At 53.8% G+C, this 24,662-nt stretch overlaps 2 protein-coding genes and 1 pseudogene across 7 annotated transcripts in view; 2 read left to right on the forward strand and 1 right to left on the reverse strand.

Moving 5' to 3' along the window:
* HDAC7 (histone deacetylase 7) overlaps window positions 1-2,453 on the forward strand; it is a 38,157-nt gene extending 35,704 nt beyond the window's left edge. For 3 of the 6 annotated variants that reach the window (XM_075551825.1, XM_075551826.1, XM_075551823.1), the window contains 3 exons: window positions 119-203; window positions 1,112-1,250; window positions 1,390-2,452. In XM_075551825.1, coding sequence (XP_075407940.1) covers window positions 119-203; window positions 1,112-1,250; window positions 1,390-1,435 — 270 coding nt within the window. In that variant the 3' untranslated portion in view covers window positions 1,436-2,452. Of the gene's footprint in view, window positions 1-118; window positions 204-1,111; window positions 1,251-1,389 lie in introns of all 6 variants that reach the window. The other 3 variants (XM_075551821.1, XM_075551820.1, XM_075551822.1) reach the window with 1 other exon arrangement.
* Window positions 2,454-3,276: 823 nt separating this feature from the next.
* SLC48A1 (solute carrier family 48 member 1) lies at window positions 3,277-10,514 on the reverse strand. Its single transcript, XM_075551828.1, has 3 exons — window positions 10,231-10,514; window positions 5,023-5,190; window positions 3,277-4,186 (listed from the first exon to the last, which is right to left on the reverse strand). The coding sequence occupies exons 1-3, from the start codon at window positions 10,364-10,366 to the stop codon at window positions 4,050-4,052; spliced, it is 441 nt and encodes a 146-aa protein (XP_075407943.1). The 5' UTR covers window positions 10,367-10,514; the 3' UTR covers window positions 3,277-4,049.
* On the forward strand, window positions 10,365-14,357 carry LOC142451532 (ras-related protein Rap-1b pseudogene; annotated as a pseudogene).
* Window positions 14,358-24,662: the final 10,305 nt, after the last annotated feature.

A 24,662-nucleotide genomic window follows, 5' to 3' on the forward strand; every position in this document is an offset into this window, starting at 1 on the left:
GCTGCAGAGTTCAAAGGAGCCTTCAAGGGCTTTGGCCAAAGAACTGAGTTCTCCAACCAACGGGAGGGAGCTCGAGTGCCTTTCGGGGCTCATGGGGCGGGGACGCACTCCTCCGCAGGTGGACCCCCTGACTGAAGAAGGCTGGAAACAGAAACCCAACCTCAACGCCATCCGCTCCCTGGAAGCTGTGATCCGGGTGCACAGTGAGTGCGGCAGGGCCTGCGACTGGGTGGGGAGCACCCCTGCGCCGCCCCCCAGCACCCACCAGTCCCGCCCCATCCCCGTGAGAACTGCTCCCCACGTCCACCAGATGGCGCCCGCGCAGCCGCCTCAGAACCCAGTCCGCAGCCACCTGTGGACCTTGCCCACCTCTGCAGCCCCTGGGGGTGCTGCCTACCTTGGAGCAGGGTCTTTGGAGCAGCCTCAAATTTAGAAAGCAGTTGACACTGTCCACGCAACTCAGTATCCACCGTGCACACTGAGTGAAGACCCCAACTTACGCTGCCCCCCTTCCCTGGGTACAGGTCAAAGTCACCTACCCGGAGGCAGCCAGCCAGTTTGGTGGCCCCTGGGGTGGGCGGGCAGCAGAAGCCTAGGGCAGGTAGCCAGCTTAGGGCAGGTCACATTGTACCCCATGCCCTTCCGGGTGCTGGGCTGAGAGGCCCTGGGAGGGGTGGGTGGGGGGTCCTGTTCCAGGAGACCAGGGCTTGGGGGTCTGAGGACCAGGACCCGGGTCCACCAGCAGATGGGTCTGCCGTGCCCAGAAGAACCACCCAGCTCTGGAGAATAGTCTGAGAGGAGATTACAGCCAGGCGGGGCAAGAGCACGCTTTGGGCATCCGCAGCTCCCCGCACCACCACCACCCCCTTCCTTGCCCAATGGCCATGCTGAACCTGCTCTGCTTGCCCCTGCTCTGCGGGGGCCAAGTTGAGGCAGGTGTTGGGTTGAGAGGGAGAAGGGGCAGATGGGGGGGGGGGCTCAGTAAGGCTGAAGACACCCCCAGTACCCTTGCCCTGAGACTGTAGCCTGTGTCAGGCTCGGGTGCAGATGCAGAGGGATGGAAGGAGGGATGTGCTGTTCTCTGCCTTTCTGATGTAGCTTCTCTCCTCAGGTAAGTACTGGAGTTGCATGCAGCGCCTGGCCTCCTGTCCAGAAGCCTGGGTGCCCAGGGTGCCCAGGGCAGACCCAGAAGAAGTGGAGGCAGTGACCGCGCTGGCATCGCTGTCTGTGGGCATCCTGGCGGAAGAGAGGTGATGTCTGACCCCTCCCCTCAGCCTCTCCACCCCCCTGGGTTCTCCAAACGTGAGGAGGAACCCAGACTCCCAGCTTCAGGCTTGGTACCAGAGCTGGAGGAAGCTCACCTGACGCCCCACCCTGTCCCTCTCCCAGGTCCTCAGAGCGGCTGGTGGAGGAGGAAGAACCTATGAATCTCTGAGACTTCCAGACAATCTGCCCTGTGCCTACCCTTGCCCTGTGTGCCCTGCTCTCTCCTAAGCTCTGGCCATAGCACCCACTCCCAGGTCACCAGAGATCCGAGGGTGGGTGGCAGAGGCCGGAGGATGGCTTGCCTTGCCATCACCCCAGAAGACTCCTGGGTCTTGGGTGGGGACCAGCGAGAACCCTGAGAGGGGGCAGGCTGGACAGTCCCACAGGACACTCCCCAGAATTGATTCTGCCCCTCGGGGCACAGGTCCCTGGCAGTGGCCCCTGTTTCTCAGGACTGCACAGGGGACTGGCTTCGTCGGGCCCACCCACCCGTAACCACTATTGTCAGCTCCACAGACCTGGGGCTTTGCACACAGCCTCAGGCCCCACGCAGAAATGTGAACTTGGCCTCAGTTAGGGGCCCCTATGCCTGAGTGTAGGGGAGTCTGTCTTCTTGCCAGCTGCCTTCGCAGACTCTGGAAGCGCCACTCCTGGGCACTGAGATGAAGCACCCTTTGAGAGCAGTCCCTGTGCCTGCCAGAGACTACCCTACATCAGCCACCTCAGGGCCCTGGTGGAGTGGATGGACAGGTGCCCTCGGAGTTCTGTACTTCCTGATCCCATGGTGCCAAACCCCCATCTTCCCCAGAAGCACAACATGGCTCCAGAGACTCTGGGTCACTGCCCTCCCATTGCCACCCTCTCTGTGCCTGGGGTCTCCACCACCCTCCCATGCCCCCACTCTGATTCCTGCCCCATGTAGGACCAGCTTGGCTGAGGTGGGGGGTGGAGAGTAGACACAGGCAGAGAAGGGGAGGCTGCTCTCACAAAGTCTTCAAGGGGTTTGGGGCCAGGAAGGAGAGTATTGGCAATGTGTGTGTGTGTGTATGTGTGCGTGCGCGGGTGAGTGCGTGAGCATGTGTATTTCCCAGACCCACCATGCCCTGTGTATGTGTGCATGTTTTTGTAAAAAAAAAAAAAATCTAAAAATGGAAAAAAAGTCTGAATAAATGTTTTATTTGCTTTAAAATTGAAAGTGATTGAGGGCCCCCGGGGATATGGAGTCGGTGTGCACAGGGGTACCGGGGACCCAGTGCAGGTGCTCCAGAGCTCCTTGGCAGCTGGGACTTGATAGGCCGCCTACACATGGGGGGGAGGGAGCGTCCTATCAGAACACCCTAGTAACTCCCCCCCCACTCCAGAGTAATGGAGTAGACACTAGGCTGAGCCCATGGGCTGGGCTGTGCGTATGTGGGGTGGGGGCCAGATGCTCAGACCCAGTCTCCCCAGGGAGCCGTGTGTCAGAAGCCCTGGGTTTCCTTCCCAGCTGGGAGCTCAGGTAATCACCACCCACCTCCCTTTCTCCTCTGTGGATCAGTCGGAGGCTCCCGAAATAGCTGTTGTTGATGGTTCCTTCCAGCTACTTTTCAGCATGTGTGGAGCCTGGAGCCTGGCTAGAGAATGTGTGAGGTGCAGGCCCAGACAAGCTCCCCCAGCAGAGACAAAGAGGAGCCCCCTGTCCCCCCTCCCAGTGCCCGGCCTGCTTCCTGGCCTTCATGGCTCCAAGAGTCTGGCGGAGCTTTTCCAGACTCTGAACCTGAGACCTGCTCAGTCGCAGCCTGGGAGAGTGTGACGGAAGAGGTGACCTGGCCTCTGGGGGTGGGAGGTGAAGGGGGAGAGACACTCAATGCTACAGTGGTGGCTGTGGCCTTGGGGATCATCATCCTGGCAGGGGAGGGGGGTGTGAGAGCCAGAGAGGGAAATGACTTAATCTGATGACTACAGAACCCCTCCTCCATCAACTGCACCCACCCCCAGGCTCCACCCAACAAGCAACAACCAGAGGCTGGCTGATAGAAATGGCCGCTGTATTTCTGCTAAAGTGACAGTGACACAGATAAGGCAAAGAGCTGGGGGCCAGGACATGTCGGGGGGTGAGGGTCAGACCGTGCAAAATGGCAGCCTATGTAAAAAGATGGGATTGACAACTGTCCCGCCCCAAGTTCGGTGAGTCCTTGGGCCAACGTGTGTGCAGCAAAGCCAGCTCTTGACCTTCACGCGGAGAAGACAAAGATGGAGGCATGAGCAGAGCACAGTGGGGCTGGGTGGACTGTCAGGGTGGACGTGGGCTGAAAGTGCCTGGCACAGGCAGGGGGCCTCCTCCCCCAAAGGCCCTGCTCTGCGGGGTGTGGTCTGTGTGTGTGTGTGTGGTCTTGGTCCCCCCCTCCACTGTCAGCCTTGCAGGGAGAGGCAGCTGTCACCTCCCCTGGGGGCCCAGGAGTTAACCCCTGATTTTAGGGGACCACAGGGGCTGGGGTGGGAGGTGAGAAGTACCTACTAGTAGATGCGCCAAGGCGTTTCCTCGCAAGGTACCCAGACAGTGGGTCCCTCTGAACTGCTGGGGGGGCTGCTTCCTAGCCAGGGTCCGCCAAGAGGGTCCCCTTTCCACCACACACGGAGTCTCTCCTGGAGGTGGGCAGGGCGGCTTTGGGGTCCACGTGCCTCTTGCTCTGGGTGGTCTGCCCCAGTCCTGGGGCACCCGGAGTGGAGGGCCAGGCCATTGCAACGTCTCAAAGGCTGAGTCCAGGTCTTGAGGCCCCCCAGGGTGCAGAGACCACCGTGGGTCAGAAATCGCTGAGGATGCTGATGTCAGCGAAGTCTGCCCGGTAGCGGTACGCGTATAGACCGAGCAGGAAGGCCCACTTGAAGGCAATGAAGCTCCAGACGCAGGAGAGGTAATAGCTGTTGGGGTCCAGGAGGCCTGTGGGCAGAGAGGGTTTTGAATCAGCGCTGCGGCCAGGGCACCCAGCACCCCGCAGCACTGGATAGTCACACCCGCCCTTCAGGAAGACCTGAGTGGGGCAGGCATCTTAAAATAGCCCAACTTTGAGAGAGAGAGGGTGGGTTTGGGGCAAGTTCAGGGCTGGCCAATCGCTGGCCAGTATTGTACTCCTAGCTCTAGTCTCAGCCTCGGAGCCCTGGTGGTTATGGGCTGGGCTGCTAAGCGGCAAGGTCAGCAGTTTGAAACCACAGGACGCTCCTCGGGAGAAAGATGAGGCTTTCTGCGCACGTGGCCGGGTGGACGGCTTGGGAAACCCACAGGGGCAGTTCTACTGTGACGTGTAGGTTCGCTGGGAGTGGGCATGGACTGAGGGCCTTGGTCTACTTCCTGGGAAACGTCACCAGAGGGCGCTCCCGCCAAGGCGCTGGGCAGCGGGTGCCTGACCGGGCGCTTCACGTGCCTGCCACACTGCTGACCGCGTGACACCCTTGCACTCCGTGCGCCCGGCCCAGGGGGTGGGGGCTCCCTTTCCCGTTTCAGGGAGCAGGCAGGAAGCGGTCTGCCCAGGCCCTGGGCCGGTCGCCGAGGAAGCAGACTGGAGTCAACCAAGTCAAGGAGGCCTGGTCACGTAATGGTGAAAGCACCGGCCCACGACCTGGAAAGCCAGAGGCTTGAGTGACGGGCTTGGGAGCTCCGTGGGGGCAGTTCTATCCTGCCCTATGGGCTCACTAGGAGGGGGAATCAACCCAGGGCAGTGGGCTTGGCATTTGTCCCAGCCGGCTGTCCCTCCCGCGGCCCCCGGGAGTGGCCCTCACTCTGGCGGCGAGTGATGGCCAGCACTAGGAAGGTGCAGAAGGCGGCGACGGAGACGGCTGCGAAGAGGGCGCCCACGAAGAAGAAGCCACGCAGGCCCTTGAGCCAGGTCCTCCAGTAATCCTGCATGTACATCACGTGCGTGACCAGGACCCAGAGCGCCAGCACACCTGTGGGGGGACAGACTCGGTCAGCGGGGACCCTGGCCCTCCTCCCCTCCACGCGGCCCCTCAGCTCAGGTGTGGGGAGGTGGAGGAGCGCCTAGGTCTAGCCTATTCGTACAATACTACAGGCAGAAGGTGGAAGCCCATCTGTCTGGGAAGGACCACTTATGTATTGTCCATGAGAAAGAAACCTGTGGGTCCCAGGAAAATCGGCAGCAAAGCCACAGCGCCTTGCATTCACAGGGATTTGGCCTTTTCCACCCCACCCTTTCAGGATTGCCCCGGGGGTGTGGGGGGAGGAGGGGGGCACATGACAGGGCTCCCCTGACAGCTGCAGAGCAAAAGCAAATAAGCAGAGGGGCTGCCTTTTGCTCCAGGCAGGCCCAGAAAGCCATGCCGCTGCTGGCCCTGGGTTCTGCCTGGGAAAAGACACATTTCTCGCCAGAGATAATACTCACGTTAATGTAATGCTATTTTTAATGATAACCATTTATTATTTAAAACAATGGCTTTAATTACTCCAGACACTGAAACGTGGTCTCAGTTTTCATGCCTGATGGGGCACATAGCTAAAGCTAGAGCCTGTACCATCCTCAAAAGGCCTTTGGGGTCCCACTATGTTTTCATAGTGTTCCGGGCTTTGGAAATGACAATGTCTGAGAATCCGTACAGTCCCCGATTTCCTTCGACTCCACACCGCCAATCCTGAGGGCCTGGTAGGTGGGGAAGCCATCCTCCCACCCTGGGCACCCCCGGGGGGCAGAAGCTCATAGGCCACTCTCTCCAGGCCTGTGGCCCTGCTTTCCAGTGGCAGGGCCCATCCCGAACACCCTGCATGGTTCTTTTGGGGCAAGCACACCCCAGGGCCACCCAGGACCTAAGTGGCCTCCTTGGGCCACACCCCACAGTACTATCTCCATTTTGGGGCTGTGGTTGGGCCAGATCCCTCCAGTCTATTCTTGGGCCAGTTTCTAAACTGGGGTAGATGCCTCCCCTAGGATGCCAGCTGCCACTCAGCCAATACAATGAGTACCCTCTGTGCCAGGCGGTGCCTGCTTCCCCAGCCTGAAGGGTGAAACAACTATCATCCCCATTGGCAAGGGGCTGGGGCAGGGCCCTGGGGTGCCCAGGGGGAAGGGCAGGGGAAAAGTGACCGCCAGCTGCAATCTCTCAGCCTGCTGGCCCCGGGGGGGCATGAGCCACACTCCCCAGTGGGGTGTGTGTCGGGGGAGTGCACCCTGGGCATCAGGAGGGTGCTGTTCTGGCGCCTGCATCCCAGTCACGCACAGGGAGGATAAGCGTGGGGCTGCGGGCAGAAGTCCTCTCTGACAAGGGAGCGCCTGGACCATCAACATTCCATTTTAGGCTGGGTAGTACGTGTGAGTGTGAAAGTGTTTGTTAAATCGTCTAGCCTTTTAGGATAGGCGTATGCTCCATGCCTATACTAGATCTGTTTTTCCAGTTGAAGTTTAAAAAGCGGGGTGTGGGGGTGGGTAGAGGGAAGTCATTGTGGAGCTGGGTGCTGGTTCCTAGCTCCAGGTGCTGTCAGGAGGGAAAGCCTGCGCTGCTTGCCACTCGCCGGAGGCCTCGTGCTTGTTCACTTGTAACTGAAGAAGGGGCCCATGGGCCCGCCAGCCTGGGTGCTCAGCAATTCCAGGGTGCCCTCTCAGTGGGGGCAGCAGCTCACTGCTTGCCCTCCCCCCACCTTTCTCAGGGGCCTGGGTCCCTGCACTGGGGGTCAGGGTGAGGGAGGACAAGCATCTCTTGGGCCCTGCCGGGTGGGACACAAGTGGGTCAGGGGGCAGAATCCCACTGCCTAGATTGAAATATGCCCTCTGGGCTTCCTGTTCTTTCTCTGCATTCTTTCCCCTTCTGCTCACATGCAGCCTGGTTTTTCACAGGGGCGGGCAGGGGGGGGCACTAGGCAGGCACCCTCCAGGAACTGTCAGGGGCAGGCCCGCCAGGGTGGTACGATGAAGCTTCTGGAAGCCAGCACAGGAGGAAAAGGAGGTCAGAGCCATGCCTCTATGACTCAGCAGTTTGGGTCGGAAATTGCTGAAATAAGAACCAGTGAAAACGGCATCTTGGAGCCCACAGCCCTGCTCCAGCGATGCCCCCCAACACACCCACCCACCCCTACCACCAAGGGCCCCCGAAGAAGCATCCACATACCCCCCCAAGCCCTGCTCCAGCCCCTCTCTCCTCCCTAAACATGTACCCCCCCCACCCTAGCTCCCACCGGCTCCGCCCACTCCCACCCAAAGTCCCCTCCACAGTGCTCCCTAGGAGCATCTCGATGCAGGGCAGGACGGGCAATCTCCCAGCCCACCTACCACATGCTCGGGCGGACCCCAGCCGTCAGCCTTCCCAGCCTGCTCCATGGGCCTGTACTCCCAGCTGACAAGCTAACAGCTGGGCTGTTGTTAAAAAGAAGAGGCGCCCCGGGGAGCCAGCCCGCAGGGAGAACACAGAACAGGGGCCAGGGTCCTGCTATGTAGTTGAACCCCCACCTCAGAGGGCCTCTTGCTGGGGCAACGGCCCTGCTCCAGCAAGAGAAGCGTCTCTGTGTGTCTCCCACATGTTCCCACAGCAAAGCCAGGCATGGGACATTTGGGGGGTGGGGGTGAGGTGCCCACCAAAGGTCTTTCTCTCATGGCTGTTTTCTCTGGAAGCCATTTCTTCCCAGGCACCAACCAGGGTCGGAGAGTGCATCCTCACTCAACACTCTCCCACCAGATCCAGGGGCTCTGGGGCTGATACCCCCAGAGCCCCCGCCTGAGAATGGAGCACATGGGGCAGCCCTCCAGTGACTCGGCAGTTTCTGGGCTGGAAATGCCAAGTCAGAAGTGGGGTGCTCACCAGCCAGCAAATGTGCTGACTCTTGACCCCCAAAGAGGAAGAAGGCTAACTGCTTGGTTACAGAGCCTCTCAGCAAGAGCTCAGAGGAGGAGAGAGCTTGGCCCTGACCTGACACCACACCTTACCTGTGCCAAGAGGCTTTGGCACTTCCATGGCCACCTCTTGGTTGTCACCAGTCGGAACTGTCAGAGAGGTACTAGGGTCCCAACTACGGCTGCCTAAGCACCTCTTCCTGCAGGCCACACCACAGCTGGCCAGCCTCAGAAGAGGAGGGAAGCCACAGAGGACAAGGGCCCAGGCTTTGGGTCAGAAGGAATGCCCAGAGGACTCCCTGGAGTTCAAGGCCAAGAGCCTTTTCTATGGCCCCCTACTAGGCAGCTGGAGATGAACAATGCAGAGAAGGCACCAGAGCTGGAGTCTGTCTGGCAGATCATTGCAGCTGGTGGCAGTGCCACCCACTCCTTGCAGATGAGGAAACTGAGGCCCAGTGGTGTGTGCCCATGCTCACACAGCTAAGGAAGGCTCACCTCCACCACCACCAGACCAGACTCTAGCACACCTGCCTGATCCTACCCACAACCTCCACCCTATCTCAGGCCTTAGGCAGCCACCCGGCCCAGGATGCACACACCTCATTCCAAATGGGGAGGCAGCACAGCCAATAAATCCACCCACAACGATTCTGACTCACAGCGACACTATAGGGCACAGGAGAGCTGCTCCACAGGGTACTACATCTTTATGGGGAGCAGACAGTCTCATCTTTATCCCACTGGTGAGTGGGTTTGAACCACCGACTGTGGGTAGCAGCCCAAGTTTAACCCAAGCTCCTAGCAAAGCCAATAGAAATGGGGGGGGGGCATTTTTTTTTAGTTGCAAGAATTGAACCTTGAAAACAGGGTGGGTGGTAGGGGTACAGAGGGGAAGGTACAGGGTCTGCAGAGAACTAAGCAGAGATAGGCTGGCTTCCCAGGTAGGGTAGGAACCCGCAGGTCGTATGGGCACAGGAACACTCCAGAGCCCGGGCCTACCCTTCCTTGGGGTCTGCGGTGCTCAGCTTGGCTCGGCTTAGGCTATGATGATGGGCACATGACCCTCTGATAAGGCAGGGTCCCCACCTCCCATCTTTTCTCCACTCAAATAGTGCTCAGTCTACGAAGTAGCAAAGAGAACATCTAGCTATTTTTAGTGAGTCCCTTTAGGGTCTTCCTAGCAGAGTAAGATCATCCTATGTAGAAGTATCCTCCTTACGTGCATGTTTCCCTCCAAAGTGCTTTTTCCACGAAAAAAATATTTCATGGCACGGTGCAATCCTGGCCAAGTTAGTTCTTTACTCCAAACCTCCGTTTCCTCGTCTATCAAATGGGTACAACATCGCCTGTCATCAAATGAAAACAATCACCTCAACTTTGCCTCGCTCATCGAAACCACCAACCAACTCCATGTTGGCGAGTGAAAATACTTGTTTTCACACCAGTTCTACGGCAGAGAGGTGCAAAGGCTTGCTCCGAATGGTGCGCACCAAGTCCGGAGCCGGGTGGCCCTGGCTGCACACAGCTGCTCTCTTCCTAGCACCCAGCCTCCCTGCTGCACAGCAAGAGCTGCCGGGCGGGCGAGGTGCCACAGCAGAGGGGTGGCGAAAAGCCCGAAGCGGGTGCGAAGGATCCCACCTCCCGTCGGATGCCTGGTGCAGTCCCCTTGGTCCGCTTGTGGGGCTCCGCGAGGGCTGGGGAGTGCCCGCTGGAAGGAACCCGCCCAGCGCTCCCACATTCAGCCCCGTCCTCAGCCCTCGCCCAGCCCGTGGGGGAAGGAGCGCCGAGGACCGGGGCCAGGGGACGGAGGACGAGAATTCCCGGAGCGGTGCAAGTAAGGGGGTCTGCTCACGGCGCCGTGCACGGGGATCGGAGCCGGCGTGCAGGGAAGGCGCCCGTAGACGGGGCACTGGCAGGGGGACCCCAGAGCAAGGGTGCCAGGGACGCGATAACCCGGGCGGCGGCAGGTTCGTGCAAAGGGCAGAGGTGGGGCGGCGGCGCCCCCAGGTCGCGCCCGGGTCCCGAGGCCCCCGGAAAAGGCCGGGCCCGCGCCGCCTGCCCGCGACGGCGTCGGTAAACACACCACCCGCTCCCCGGGGAAGCGCCTCCCGGAGCGGCAGGCAGCGCCCTCCCGCCGCCGCGGGACCCGGGGTACCTGCGAGCCCCCCCATGGCTGCGGTCCCCGGCTGTCGGTAGACGACCGTCCAGACGAGGAAGATGGAGAAGCCGGCCACAGAGCTGACACCGGAGTACGCGGCCCGGAGGCCGAGCTGCAGCCGGGACGGGGCCATGGCGAGAGTCGCAGGTGCAGCACCCGGAGCCCGGAGCGCGGAGCCCGGAGCCCGGAGCCCGGAACCCGGAGCCCGGAGCCCGGAGCGCGGAGCGCGGAGCCCGGAGCGCGGAGCCCGGAGCGCGGAGCCCGGAGCCTGGAGCCCGGAGCCCGGAGCGCGGAGCGCGGAGCCCGGAATCGGAGCCGGAGCCGCCCCCGCCCAGCGCCCCGCCCCCGGCCCCGCCGGCACAGCGCCGCCCGCTGGCTGGAGGCCGCCGACGCCCCGGCCTGACTGCACAGCTGGTGGCTCTCAAATTGAGGTCCCTCTTCCTGGGCTCATCCTCAGGACTACTGTATCAGGAGATTTAGGCCTTGACTGGGGCCCGGGAATATGCATTTCTATAAGCTCCTCTTGGAGTAATTTTACATTTTTATTTCTAAATAAAATAGTAAGCACATTCTCCTTTTAAAAGTAAGATTTAAATTACTCTTTAAAACACCCCCCCATTAAAATTAAGGCATACTTATAACAACAGATATATGACCAATGGAATCAAATTGATCGTCCAGAACTAGACCCATGGGTCTAAGGTTACTTGATTTGGAGCAAGAGTGCAAAGGTCATCCAAAGGAGAAAGGGCAGTAGGGGCTGGGCCCATGCTTCACACCACATATGAAAACACACTCAAAAAGGATCAGACACCTACATATAAGGGTCCAAAGCATAAAACTCTTAGAAGAAAACAAAAAGCTGATGCTTTGGGCCCTAGTTTTCAACAATGGATTTTTAGAGGTGGCAGAGAATACACAAATAAGAGAAGGTCAGACAAATACGTGGGAGTTCATCAGAACTAAAGACTTTTCACCAAAGAGTCTTTAACCAACAAAGTGAGGAAACACCATGGATCGGGAGAACATTTCAGGGCGTTGAGATCCAGAATACATGAGGGAAGGACTTCAAAAAGTTTGTGGATGAGGAAGTTCTGGCAAGATGGTGGACTAGGCAGACATGCTACGCAGACTTTCTAGACACGAGGGATCAAATGAAACCGGTTCAGATCACAATCCTGGGACCCTGAGCTTCAGAGGAAAGTCTAGAGAAGTACATTGCGTTCTGATGGGGAGAGGAGGCTGAGCGGGAACAGCGAGAGAGGAGACAGGGTGTGGACCCTTGGCTAGCCTGGCACAAGGTGGCCTTCTTGATATTCAGTTGGGAGAGCAGCGGGTGCACACTGATGGCTGATGGTGAGAAAGACAGCAACCATGTGCACACAGCCCAGCCACACCTTTACCTCCTACAGCCTCAACTCGTGGGTGAGGGCCAATACCTGCTCCTATACCATCCGATCATTAATAGGCAGCAGCCAACATCAGGCCTCAACTGTGTTACACAAACAGCAAACAGAGAACTACACACTGTCACATTCTCTATCACGCCCACCGGGAGACAGGTGGTGAGTGCCTCTGGACACTAACATACAATCATCAATTAAACACAAAGACAGCAACACTACAGTAGCTCAGAGACAACACACAATTTCAATTCCAAGGAATATATAAGATAGTCATTCCACAATGCATGAGTGTATGGATTGTGATAAGAGTTGTACAAACCCCCAATAAAATGATTTTTAAAAAAAGAAAGATAGAGTCTTTCAAATGAATGACCAAAATACAGAGCCAGAATATATTTCTGCAGAAGAGTGATACTTTGGTACCATCAGTGTATTGAGAAAATGATTGAAAAAATTGCAGACAAAATCAAAGAATTCAGGCAAACACCGTGAGAAAATAAACTACAAATTAGAAATCATAGAAAAATATCGAATAGAATTCCAGAAAATTAATAGTAAGATTTCAAAAATAGTGTATTGAAATGGCAAAGGAATAGAATTGAATCAATATATGGCTACATGATGACCTTTAAGATAAAACACTCAATATTAACCTATCAGAGGAACAATCAGAAACAAAAAAAGAGAGAAGAAGACAGTGTGGGATGCCTTTATAAGGAAAAATAAGTTTATTTTTTAAAATCAGAATTCCAGAACAAGAGCCAAAAACAAAAGGCACAGAGAAAATTATCAAGAACTTGTTGGAAGAAAACTTCTGCAACATTTTGAAAGATGAGAAGACGTGTATTCAAGAAGCTGAATGAGCCCCCAAACAAGATAAACCTTAAAAGAGAATCATCAAGATGTATCATAATCATTTTTTCAAAACCAAAGGCAAGGAAAGAACCCTGAAAACAAGATGTTGTCTATAAAGGAGAACTAATAAGACGAAGCTTTGATTTCTCAGAAGCCAGGCAGGCAAGAAGGCAACGAGATGATGCATACACAATGCTGAAAGAAAAATAAATGGCCAACCCTCAATTACCGACCTAGAAAAGTTATCCCTCAAATATGAAAGCAAAATCAGGGCATTTGCAGATAAAAAGAAAATCATAAAGATTTAACAAACACTAAAACAATGGCAGCAAAGAAAATGCCCAGAAAACTCGCAGACAAAATGAACTCAGCTCGGAAAATAACGTGGAACAAAGAAACCAGCAGTGCTGTCAGAAACAAAAACACGCACAGCAAAATGACAGCGTGAATTCATAACTCGTAATAGTTACACTGAGTGTAAGTGGTCCAAAGGCACCAGTCAAGAGATGATAAGAAAACAGCCCATCCATCAACTGTCTACAAGAGACACATTGTTCATGAGAATATAATAAATGTAGACTAAAAAGCAAAGGATGAGTAAGTTATACCAAACTAACAGTAATCTAAACAAAAAGAGGAGTAGAAATGTTAATTTTTCAGAAATATTAATTTCTTATTAAAAATACCTTAAGGCAACAAGCACCATAGTAGTCATCTCAGGCTATGATATGGTATATTGAAGAGGACACAGTCATAATAAACATTATGCGCAGACACAAACTCCGACAACATACCGACAAAAGACAGTCGATCCACTCAGGAAAAGGGCAAAGACGTAGGAGAGGCACTGAGCCAGGCAGCTAGCACACAGACGGTGCCCCTGCCATTCGTCCCTGTGTGCCCGGGACAGAGGGGAACTGCCAGAGGGGTCCCGAGGCTGCCCTCTTCCTGAATCGTAAACTGAAAGAATTGAAGAACAGAGCCAATCCTCGGTGTGCAATATCGAGTGAAAGATTCGATGGGCAAACTATTGAGGAAGCGGGGAAGACTACAGTCAGTTTACCAAAAAGAACTCGTCAATCTTCAGTCACTTGGAGAGGTAGGATCTAAGCAAGAATCAATGGTAGTGACCTCGCCCAGAGTCAGGCGTGTAACCAGCCGCAGCGGTGGAGGTGGCGGCAACGGCAGGACCATCTTGGCGCGGGGAGCAGGGACCAAGAGGAAGCTCAAGGCGTGGAGAGGCGCTGGCTGCGGGGATCCGGTGAGGCACGAATGGTTTTAACAACAAATTCACACCCTGGGTGAATATAAGTTAGTCGTACTTAGCTTGGGAGGTGTTGGAAAGTCTGCCCTGACCGTACAATTTGTTCAAGGAATGTTTGTTGAAAAATATGATCCTACGATAGAAGCTTCTTACAGAAAGCAAGTTGAAGCAGATGCACAACAGCGTATGCTTGAAATCTTGGATACTGCAGGAACGCAACGATGTACAGCACCGAGGGGTTTGTACATGAAAAATGGACAAGGTTTCCCATTCCTTTATTCCATCACAGCACAGTCCACGTTTAATGATTTGCAAGATCTGAGAGAACAGATTCGTCGAGTGAAGGATACGGATGATGTTCCAGTGGTTCTGGTTGGCAATAAGTGTGACTTAGAAGACGAAAGACTTGTAGGAAAGGAACTAGGTCAAAATCTAGCACGACAATGGAGCAACGGTGCATTCTTAGAATCTTCTGCAAAGTCAAAAATAAATGTCAATGAGGTCTTTTATGACCTAGTGCGGCACATTAACAGAACAACTCCTGTGCCTGGGAAGGCCCGCAAAAAGGCATCGTGTCGGCTGCTTTAATGTACCCAGTGCACTGTAGCTCTGGGCCCGGTGGAAGAACTGTTGCCCATTTCAACAGTGCAGCATGCCAACTGTGTAAACTACAACATCTGAAGTGGACTTCCCTGTGGCGGTGCCCTTGAAGAGGGGGGTGAAAGCTACACATCAGTCTGCGCATTCTGATGGCTTTGCAGGGTCACAGGGGAGATTTTTACTTATATAATATCCTAGAGTCTGCAACTGGTAAAGCCAGAGGCTACATCCAGTGGTATTGCTAAGAGACACTGTCCACCCGCCAATGTTGGCCATGCATGAAAACGGTGTACTGTATACGTTAACACGCCCCAGGCATTGCCTTGGAGAGTACAAGAACGTAAATCCTAAAAGCACCACTGTTTTAGCACAATGAAAGAAAGTCCAAGGAGCTCCTATAGAGACTACTCCAGATAACGTTGCTTGTTTGATACTTGTAGCTTATTGTAAATTTTTAAAAGAAATCCAAGGTCATTATCACTGTATTATACAAAATCAGCGCTTTGATGAACACAGCTATATAGGTTTTTCGGTTGTTTTTTTTTAATTTTTGAGAAACCTCTGGAGACAGTGATCTTGTCTTTAAAATATGATAGTCCTCAGTATAATGTCTTAGATTAAAGACATGGCCTTTAATATCTGTTGGGAAGGAAATGTCCAGACTTTTCAAATTTCTTCTCATGTTTCCTTTTTTGTTTACATAGGGAACAATGTTTATAGTTGTGTGTACAGTAAGAAGTGCATATTTTCAAACAATTTTTTAACGATTTAATAGTTTTGTAAATCGTTTTTCAGGCTTCTACGGCTATAGATTCTCACTGTGAATTCCTTACTTGCTCATGTATTTGCAATACCAAATATACAGGTTTAGTATTTTTGCCTGTTAGTGATTGCTTCACATGTGTAACGTTTTGGTTGAGATGTTAAATGGTGGACAAGTACCGTGGATGCGAATGTGGGAAGTAATTTCATATTATGTGTAATTGGTCACAAGGCCTAAGTTGCAGTAACTATTGCTGTTTTATTTAACAATGTCTTGTTGCTTTGTATGCATTGATGCTTGGGTGTAAAGATTGTGTGTCTATCCAACTGGGAGCCACGGTATTTAAATTGACCAACCTACTGTTACAACTATTTTGAGGTGGCCAAATGTAAACTAAAAGCCTTAATTAAAGTGGTGCAATTTTGTATAACTTAACATCAGTAGTTCAATAAATTTGGATTGCCATGCCAAAAAAAAAAAAAAGAATGAAGAAAAATTCAAGTTGAACTGAAAGCATTAACCAAAAAAAAAAAAAAAAGGCTCCAGGAATTGATGGAATACCAATTAGGATGTTTCCACAAGCTAATGAGGCACTGGAAGCACTCACACATCTATGCTAAGAAATTTGGAGGACAGCTACCTGGCCAACTGACTGGAAGAGATCCCTATCTGTACCCACTCCAAAGGAAAATGACCCAACAGAATTCGGAGATTATAAAACAATACCCTTCATATCACACACAAGTAAACTTTTGCTGAAGATCAGCCAGCACGGGCTGCAGCCGTCCATTGGCAGGGAGATGCTAGACGTACAGGCCAGAGCAGAAGAGGACACGGAACAAGGGACATCAGTGCGGATGTCAGATGGATCTTGGCCGAAAGCAGAGGAGACCAGAAAGGTGTTCACTTCGCTAGTGTTTCATTGATTACGTAAAGGCATTCAACCGCATGGACCATAACAAACTATGGACAGCCTTGAGAAGAATATTTCACTGTGCTCGTGTGGAACCTGTGCATGGATCAGGAGGAAATTATGTGAACCGAACAGGGGATACGATAAAATTTAATTTTTAAAAAGGTGTGTATCAAGGCTGTATCCTCTTACCCTATTTATTTATTCAGTCTGTCTGCTGAGCAACTAATCCGAGAAGCTGGAGTGGATGAAGGCGATGGGCTCAGGCTTAGCGGAAGCTTGATTAGCAGTCTGCACTATGCAGATGACGCACCTCGAGTATTTCAAACATCAAGGATTTCAGCCTTCATCTGGATTACAACTCAATGTAAAGAAAACCAAAGCTCTCACCATTGAACCAATAAGTAACATCAGCATGAACAGAGCAAAAAAATGAAGTCGTCAAGAATTTCCTCTTGCTTGGGTCCGCAATCGGTGCACACGGGGCGGGGCAGTAGTCACGAGAGTAGTTGATGCATTACATCGGGTAAATCTGCGACACAAGCTAAAAACCCAAACTCACTGCCGTCGAGTCGATTCTGACTCACTGCGACCCCGTCGGACAGAGTAGAACTTCCCTTATGGGTTTCAGAGACTGTAACTTTTTTTTTTGTTTGTTTGTAACTCTTTACAGGAGTAGAAAGCCTTGTCTTTCTACCATGGAGTGGCTGGTGGTTTTGAACTGCTGACCCTGTGGTTAGCAGCCCAATGAGTAAACACTCTGCCAGCAGGGCTTCCTGAAACCTTTAAAAAGTGCTGAAAAGCAAGGATGTTCCTTTGAGGACCAAGGTACACCTGAACCAAGCCATGGTTTTTTCCAATCATCTCATACACATGTGAAATTTGGTTAATGAATTACATTAGACGGAAGAACGCATGTGTTTGAAGGCACCATGGACTGCCCAAATAAACAATCAAGTCTGTCTTGGGAGTACAGCCAGAATGCTCCTTAGAGGCCAGACGCAGGGATGCTTCCCCTCTCATACTTTGGACATGTTATCAGGAGAGGCCAGTCTCTGAAAAAGGAGGTCATGCCTGGTAAAGTAGAGGGGCCGTGAACAAGAGGGAGCGCCTTGCTGGACAAGATGGACTGACACAGTGGCTGCAACGTATGAACGGTTGTGAGGATGACGCTGGACTGGGCGGTGTTCCCTTCTGTCGTACACAGGGTCGCTGAGTCAGAGCCGATTCGACAACACCTAACAACAACAACAACAGCAGCAGCAGCAGCAGTCATAATTCTTATGGGAGTAGATGACCAGCTCCCGTCTCCTGAGAAACAGCTGGTGGCTTTGAACCACTGTCCTTCTGGCTAACAGTTGAGTGCTTAACCACTGTACTACCAGGGATCATGTCAAACCCAAGTCCATTGCTGTCAAGTGGTTTCTAACTCCTAGAGACACGATAGCACAGGGCAGGAATAACCCCCATAGGACTTCCTGGGCCACAGCTTTCTCTCCGGTGCAGGGGTGCTTAGCGACTGCACCAACAAGGCTCCTCCGGTTGGTCATCGGGGAGATGTAAATCAAAAGCACAGAGAGAGCTATGGTGCAAAACAGAACAAAGCAAAAATCCTGAGAACAGTAAGCGCTGAAGAGATGGTAGAGATATTGGAAGCATCACCCACGGAGGAAGGGCCAAGGGAGTAGTGCAGTCCTAGAGAAAACAGTCTGGCCACTCCTCAAAAAGTGAGACAAAGGCTTACCAGCACCCACAGCCCTCCAATCAATCGCAGCCTGTCGAGACCCCATAGGAAAGGGCACAGCTGCTCCCTCGGGTTTCCAAGGCTGTCCCGTTTTCCTCCTCCACTGTGTGTGGGTGGGGGTGGGGGTGGGGGTGAGTCCGAACGGCTCCAGCTGCGTTTAGCAGCTCAGAAAGTAACCCACCAGGGCCACCATGCTGCTGCTGCTGGGGGCTCTGGAGTCAGTCTCAACCCACCACGACTCTCCGTAACAGAGCGATCGCGTCCAGCGGTCCATTCCCGGTACGTAGGTGCTCCAGGTCCTGGGAAGGAGGAATGCAAACAGACGCTTGCATGCAATGCTCATGGCAGCACTACCCATGTCCATCAGCAGATGAACAGATAAGCAAAATGCAGTCCGTGCGGATGACGGACTATGACTGACCCCTAAAGAAAAATGGAGGTCTGGTACATGGATGATCCTCACTTACACGCAAGGAAAAAAACGTGTCCAAAAGGATACATGTTATAGGATCCCCTTATACAAACTATCTTGAGGAGGCAGAGACATAGCAACAAAAGTCTACTCGAATTTACCAGGGGTGGGCGGGAGGGAGGGGGAAGAAGGAGCCGGTGTGCAGGAGACACTAAGCGTCTGTGAAGGGCGGTAGAAAAACTTGGAAAGGGATCATGGTGATGGCTGAACCACCGGATCCTTGTAAATAATGTTACCGAGTTGTGCTGGTTAAAAACATATTAAAATGATAAAATTTTTTGCTATAGGTATAATTACCGCCATATTTTTTGGAGGCATAACATGTAGGAAACATGAAAGTACATAGTGAAGATAGTGCCTTCTAGCCATGCCCCATCGACGGGGCTCTCTCTCCAGTTTCTTGTGTGCCTCTTGGAAAATTCTTCCACGCAGTAAAGAGAGAGGACCTTCTAGCCCCCCTCACTGCCAAGCTCCGCCCCACCACTTTCCTCTTCACAGAAGCCGCAGCCCCTCACTTATCTCTGCTCGCATCCCTCTGAGGGACCTCGGACCACTCAGAAGGAGCACAGCGCACAGTGGGCCCGCTTCGTGCCTGGAGCTGGGGGATCGAAGCAAACCCAAGGGCTCCATCCTCGAGGGCTTCGGGGTCCCCGGCATGTGTAATAGAGACTGCTATGGAAGTAGGAGCCAAGTGGAAGCTATTAGAACCGCCCCTGTCCTGGAAAACAGTGAGCCCACGGCAATACGGGATTCCGGTGGGGCTCCCAGAGACCAGTGCCGCCATCAAGGACGTAAATTCAGGAGTGGTGATTCCCACCACATCCCCCATTTGCCTGCCTCTTTGGCCTGTGCTAAAATAAACCAGATGGGTCTTAGAAACTGACGGTGGACTACCGTCAATGTACCGAGGCGGAAACGTCGACGGCCGCTGCCGTTTCAGAAGTGACTGTGTGGCTTGAATATATTCATGCTTCCCCTGGCACCGGGTATGCAGCTATTGATCTGTCCAAAGGCCTCTTCTCAATGTTGGCTTTCAAAGGACCACCAGAAGCAGTTTGCCTCCAGCTGGTAGGTACGACGACACACACGCACACGCACGCGCACGCACACGCTGCCCCCAGCATGACAGCCACTGCCCAGCAGTGCCATAACTTAGTCCACGGGGACCTGGTCATCTTCCGCTGGCCCATCACATTGCTGGCTTTGTGCTGCGTGGATCTAGTGAGGAAGGAGCGTCAGTGAGCGTCAGTGACTGCCGGCTTACTGGGGAGACGTGGGCATGCCAGAGTGCAGACAATGAGCAGGAATGCGGGCCTTCCACCTCCGTGGCTCCTCTGGGGTCCGTTTGAGTGGGACATGTCGAGACAGTCCTCTCACAAGAAGACAAGCTATTGCATCAGAACCTTCCCACGACTGGAAAAAGAGGCGGTGCCTGGTGGTCCTCTTCAGATTCCTGAGGTCACACGGTCCGCATTTGGGCGCTCTACTCCGGCCTATTGACGGAATGGCGGGAAAAGCTGCCAGCTTTGAGCAGGGCCCAGCACAAGAGAAGGCTCATCTACAGCAGGTTCAGGCTGCCAGGCAAACTGCTCTGCCAGTGGGCCACAGGATCCAGCTGATCCAAAGGGAAGATCTGGTGTGTCAGTGCAGAGATGCCGAGGTGCAGTGTGGAGTCTCCGGCAGGCTTCTGTTAGTGAGTCACGGTGCAGGTCCTTAGGATTTGGCAGCGAGGTACTTCTATCGCCTGCAAACAACTACTCTCTCCTTTTGAGAAGTCGATGTAGCCTGTTCCTGGGCCTTAGTGGGGACAGAGCACCTCACCATGGACCCCCAAATCACCAGGTGGCCTGAGCTGTCCCCCATGACCTGGGTGCCCCTGTCCCACAGAGTCACAAAGTTGAGCGTGCACAGCAGCATGGAATGGAAGTGGCATATGTGAGATCAGGCTGGGATAGGACCCGCAGGTACAAGTAAGCGGCATGAAGACGTGGCCCACATGCCTATCCCAGTACCATCGGCTCCTATGGACTCATGCGGCGTTCTTTATCCTGTTGGCTGAGGAGGAGAAAACTCATGCTCAGTCTACATGTGGTTCTTCACAATATCCAGGTATCACGGGGAAGTGGACAGCTGCAACATTTCTGCCCCTCCCTGAAGGACAATGAGGAAGGAACATCCTGCCAGTGGTCAGAACCTTGACCAGTGCTCTTGGATGTTCATTTTGCTTGCAAGGAGAAATGACCAAATATGTAACTGTATACTGATTCACAGGCTGTGGCCAATGTTTTGGCGGCAGGGTCAGAGGCTTGGAAGAAGCATGACTGGAAACCTGGTGACAAGGAGGTGTGGGGCTGTGTGGATAGACCTCTCTGGATGGGCCTAAAAAGTGAAGACGTTTGTGTCTCATGTGAAGACTCACCAACAGGCTGCCTCTGCAGAAGAGGATTTTAATAGGATGGGGCCTTCTGTGGGAAGCAGTCATCCTCTCCCCCAGCCCCACCTGTCAGTGCTCAGTGGGCTCAGGAACGCAGTGGCCATGGTGGCAGGGATGCACGTGGGGCCCAGCCACACGGACTGTCCCTCCCCAAGGGCGGCTTGGCAACTGCCACTGCTGCAGCAGAGACCAGCACGGGGCCCAAGGTTGGAGATCAACCAGCAACCTCGGGGTGGGTTGATTATATGAGACTACTTCCATGTGGCCAACGGCAGTCTTTTGTCCTTATTGGAATAGACACTCAACTCTGGATACAAACTTGCCTTCCGTGCACGCAATGTTTAGGCCCACACCACTGCTTGTGGAACTCAAACAAACACACAAACAAACACTCACTGTCACGGAGTCCCTTCTGACTCACGGCGGCCTTGTAGTCTGCAGAGGGATAGAACTGCCCCTGCGGATTTCTGAGGAGCAAGCTTCCCCTTTCCCTTCCAACTGTGGACCTCACACCCCCAGACATCGCAGACTGTCTTCTCCACCACATAGTGTCCCGCATAGCATCCCCTGGAGCAGGGGCTCCCTGCACAGCAGTGACGTGCAGCAGTGACCCGGTGCTTATGGAGCTCACAGGCCTCCCTGTCATCACCTGGAAGCAGCCGCCTTCTCCGACAGAGTTCCTGGGGGGAGGCTGGTGTGGGACAGGATTTGAAGAGACAATATTTTTTTTAGCATCTGAATGCTCAATTTGGCACCATTCAGATTCCTTTGTGGACATCCTGCTCTTAAGACATTCTCAATGCCCCACGCCCCCAAGAAAGATACATGTCATACGTTACAATCTTTCCCACAATGCTACGCTGAGGATGCACCCAGCGAGCTAGGTTTCCATTGACCGAGCTTTTAAATAAGGAACATTGTTTTTAAGACTGTGAATTAGGTGAGGGGTTACGTTTCAGATCATCATTTTGCATTCGACACTGTAAGCCCTTTATTGAGCCCCCAGTAGCTTACCCTCCTCCCCGCCATCTCTGATTTTTCTGCTCGCTCTTGTTGGTTATTTTTTCCCCTTCACCCAATTCCACACATGTCTACCTTCAAGTCCACGGCTTCATCTGCCCTTTCTGCCCTCCCCCACCCTCTTCAGGCAGGGATTCCTCTCCTCTGTTCCTTTATCACCCCCTCCCCCCCCCCACACACAGAGGGTCTTCTAATGTGCCCTGGGGCAGGTCCTCCTACATCCAGTTCACGGGAAAGCAAGTGAGGTCTGCCCCAGCTTCCTCTCCATTCCCACACTGGCCCCCTGGCCTATCACCACCACCACCTCCACCACCTCCACCTCCATCAACACCATCACCTCCTCACCACCACCACCACCTCCACTACCACCACCACCACCACCATCAACATCACCCCCTCCATCATCACCACCCCCTCCACCTCCATCAACACCATCACCTCCATCATCACCACCACCACCACCTCCATCAACACCACCACCTCCATCATCACCACCACCTCCACCTCTATCAACACCATCACCTCCATCATCACCACCACCACCTCCACTACCACCACCACCACCACCACCTCCATTAACACCACCACCTATATCATCCCCACCACCATAACACCATCAACCACCTCCACCATCACCATCACCACCTCCATCAACACCATCACCTCCATCAACACCACCACCTCCATCATCACTACCACCACCACTTCCACCACCTTCACCACCACCACCTCCATTAACACCATCACCTCCATCATCCCCACCACCATAACACCATCAACCACCTCCACTAACACCATCACCTCCATCATCACTACCACCACCACCTCCACCACCTTCACCACCACCACCTCTATCAACACCACCACCTCCATCAACACCACCACCTCCACCTCCATCAACACCATCACCTCCATCATCACCACCACCACCACCATCAACACCATCACCTCCATCATCATCACCACCACTACCACCAACTCCATCAACACCATCACCTCCATCATCCCTACCACCATAACACCATCAACCACCTCCACTATCACCATCACCACCATCACCACCTCCATCAACACCATCACCTCCATCAACACCACCACCTCCATCATCACCACCACCACCACCTCCTGCAACACCATCACCTCCACCAACATCATCACCTCTATCACCACCACCTCCTGCAACACCATCACCTCCACCAACACCATCACCTCCATCACCACCACCTCCTGCAACACCATCACCTCCACCAACATCATCACCTCCATCACCACCACCTCCTGCAACACCATCACCTCCACCAACATCATCACCTCCATCACCACCACCTCCTGCAACACCATCACCTCCACCAACATCATCACCTCCATCACCACCACCTCCTGCAACACCATCACCTCCACCAACACCATCACCTCCATCACCACCACCTCCTGCAACACCATCACCTCCACCAACACCATCCCCTCCATCACCACCACCTCCTGCAACACCATCACCTCCACCAACACCATCACCTCCACCAACACCATCCCCTCCATCACCACCACCTCCTGCAACACCATCACCTCCACCAACACCATCCCCTCCATCACCACCACCTCCTGCAACACCATCACCTCCACCAACACCATCACCTCCATCACCACCACCTCCTGCAACACCATCACCTCCACCAACATCATCACCTCCATCACCACCACCTCCTGCAACACCATCACCTCCACCAACATCATAACCTCTATCACCACCACCTCCATCATCATCACCACCACCACCACCTCCTGCAACACCATCACCTCCACCAACATCATCACCTCCATCACCACCACCTCCTGCAACACCATCACCTCCACCAACACCATCACCTCCATCACCACCACCTCCTGCAACACCATCACCTCCACCAACACCATCACCTCCATCACCACCACCTCCTGCAACACCATCACCTCCACCAACACCATCCCCTCCATCACCACCACCTCCTGCAACACCATCACCTCCACCAACACCATCCCCTCCATCACCACCACCTCCTGCAACACCATCACCTCCACCAACACCATCCCCTCCATCACCACCACCTCCTGCAACACCATCACCTCCACCAACATCATCACCTCCATCACCACCACCTCCTGCAACACCATCACCTCCACCAACACCATCCCCTCCATCACCACCACCTCCTGCAACACCATCACCTCCACCAACACCATCACCTCCACCAACACCATCCCCTCCATCACCACCACCTCCTGCAACACCATCACCTCCACCAACACCATCCCCTCCATCACCACCACCTCCTGCAACACCATCACCTCCACCAACACCATCACCACCACCTCCTGCAACACCACCACCTCCTGCAACACCATCACCTCCATCACCACCACCTCCTGCAACACCACCACCTCCTGCAACACCCTCCTAACTGGGCTCCCTGTGCTCATTCTTCCTCGTCTTGCTCATTCTCCACCCTGCAGCTGGAGGGGTCTTTTTGAAATAACCATGTGCTGACACCCCTTGTGGAGATTGCCCACAACACGTAGAGTAACTTGATCAAGGTTTGGCCAACTCCATCTCCAACCAGGGCCACCATGACCGCTCCATCCCCCATGCGCCAACCGTCTTCCCGAGCTTGTTCCTGCTTTGGGGTCTGTGTGAGGTTGGGCTCTCTAGAGAAGCAAAACCAGGGACGCTTGTGTCTATGCTTGTGTCTGCATATCGAAGGAGATGAATGTCAAGAAACGCCTCACACCCATTTTAGAAGTGGGTCACTCAAGTCCTGTCCAAATCCCTGAGTCAGAGGTAAGAGATGGGCTTCTTCTGCCTCATCTCACTGCAGGGGCTGACAAACAGGAAAGAGGGAGAGGTCAGCAGTCAGCTGAAGGCTCTTGGGACTGGCAGGCAACAGATAGAACGGGAGGGTGGCAAACCAGATGAAGGCGCCA

Source organism: Tenrec ecaudatus, chromosome 6 (assembly GCF_050624435.1).
Source record: "Tenrec ecaudatus isolate mTenEca1 chromosome 6, mTenEca1.hap1, whole genome shotgun sequence".
NCBI lineage: Eukaryota > Metazoa > Chordata > Mammalia > Afrosoricida > Tenrecidae > Tenrec > Tenrec ecaudatus.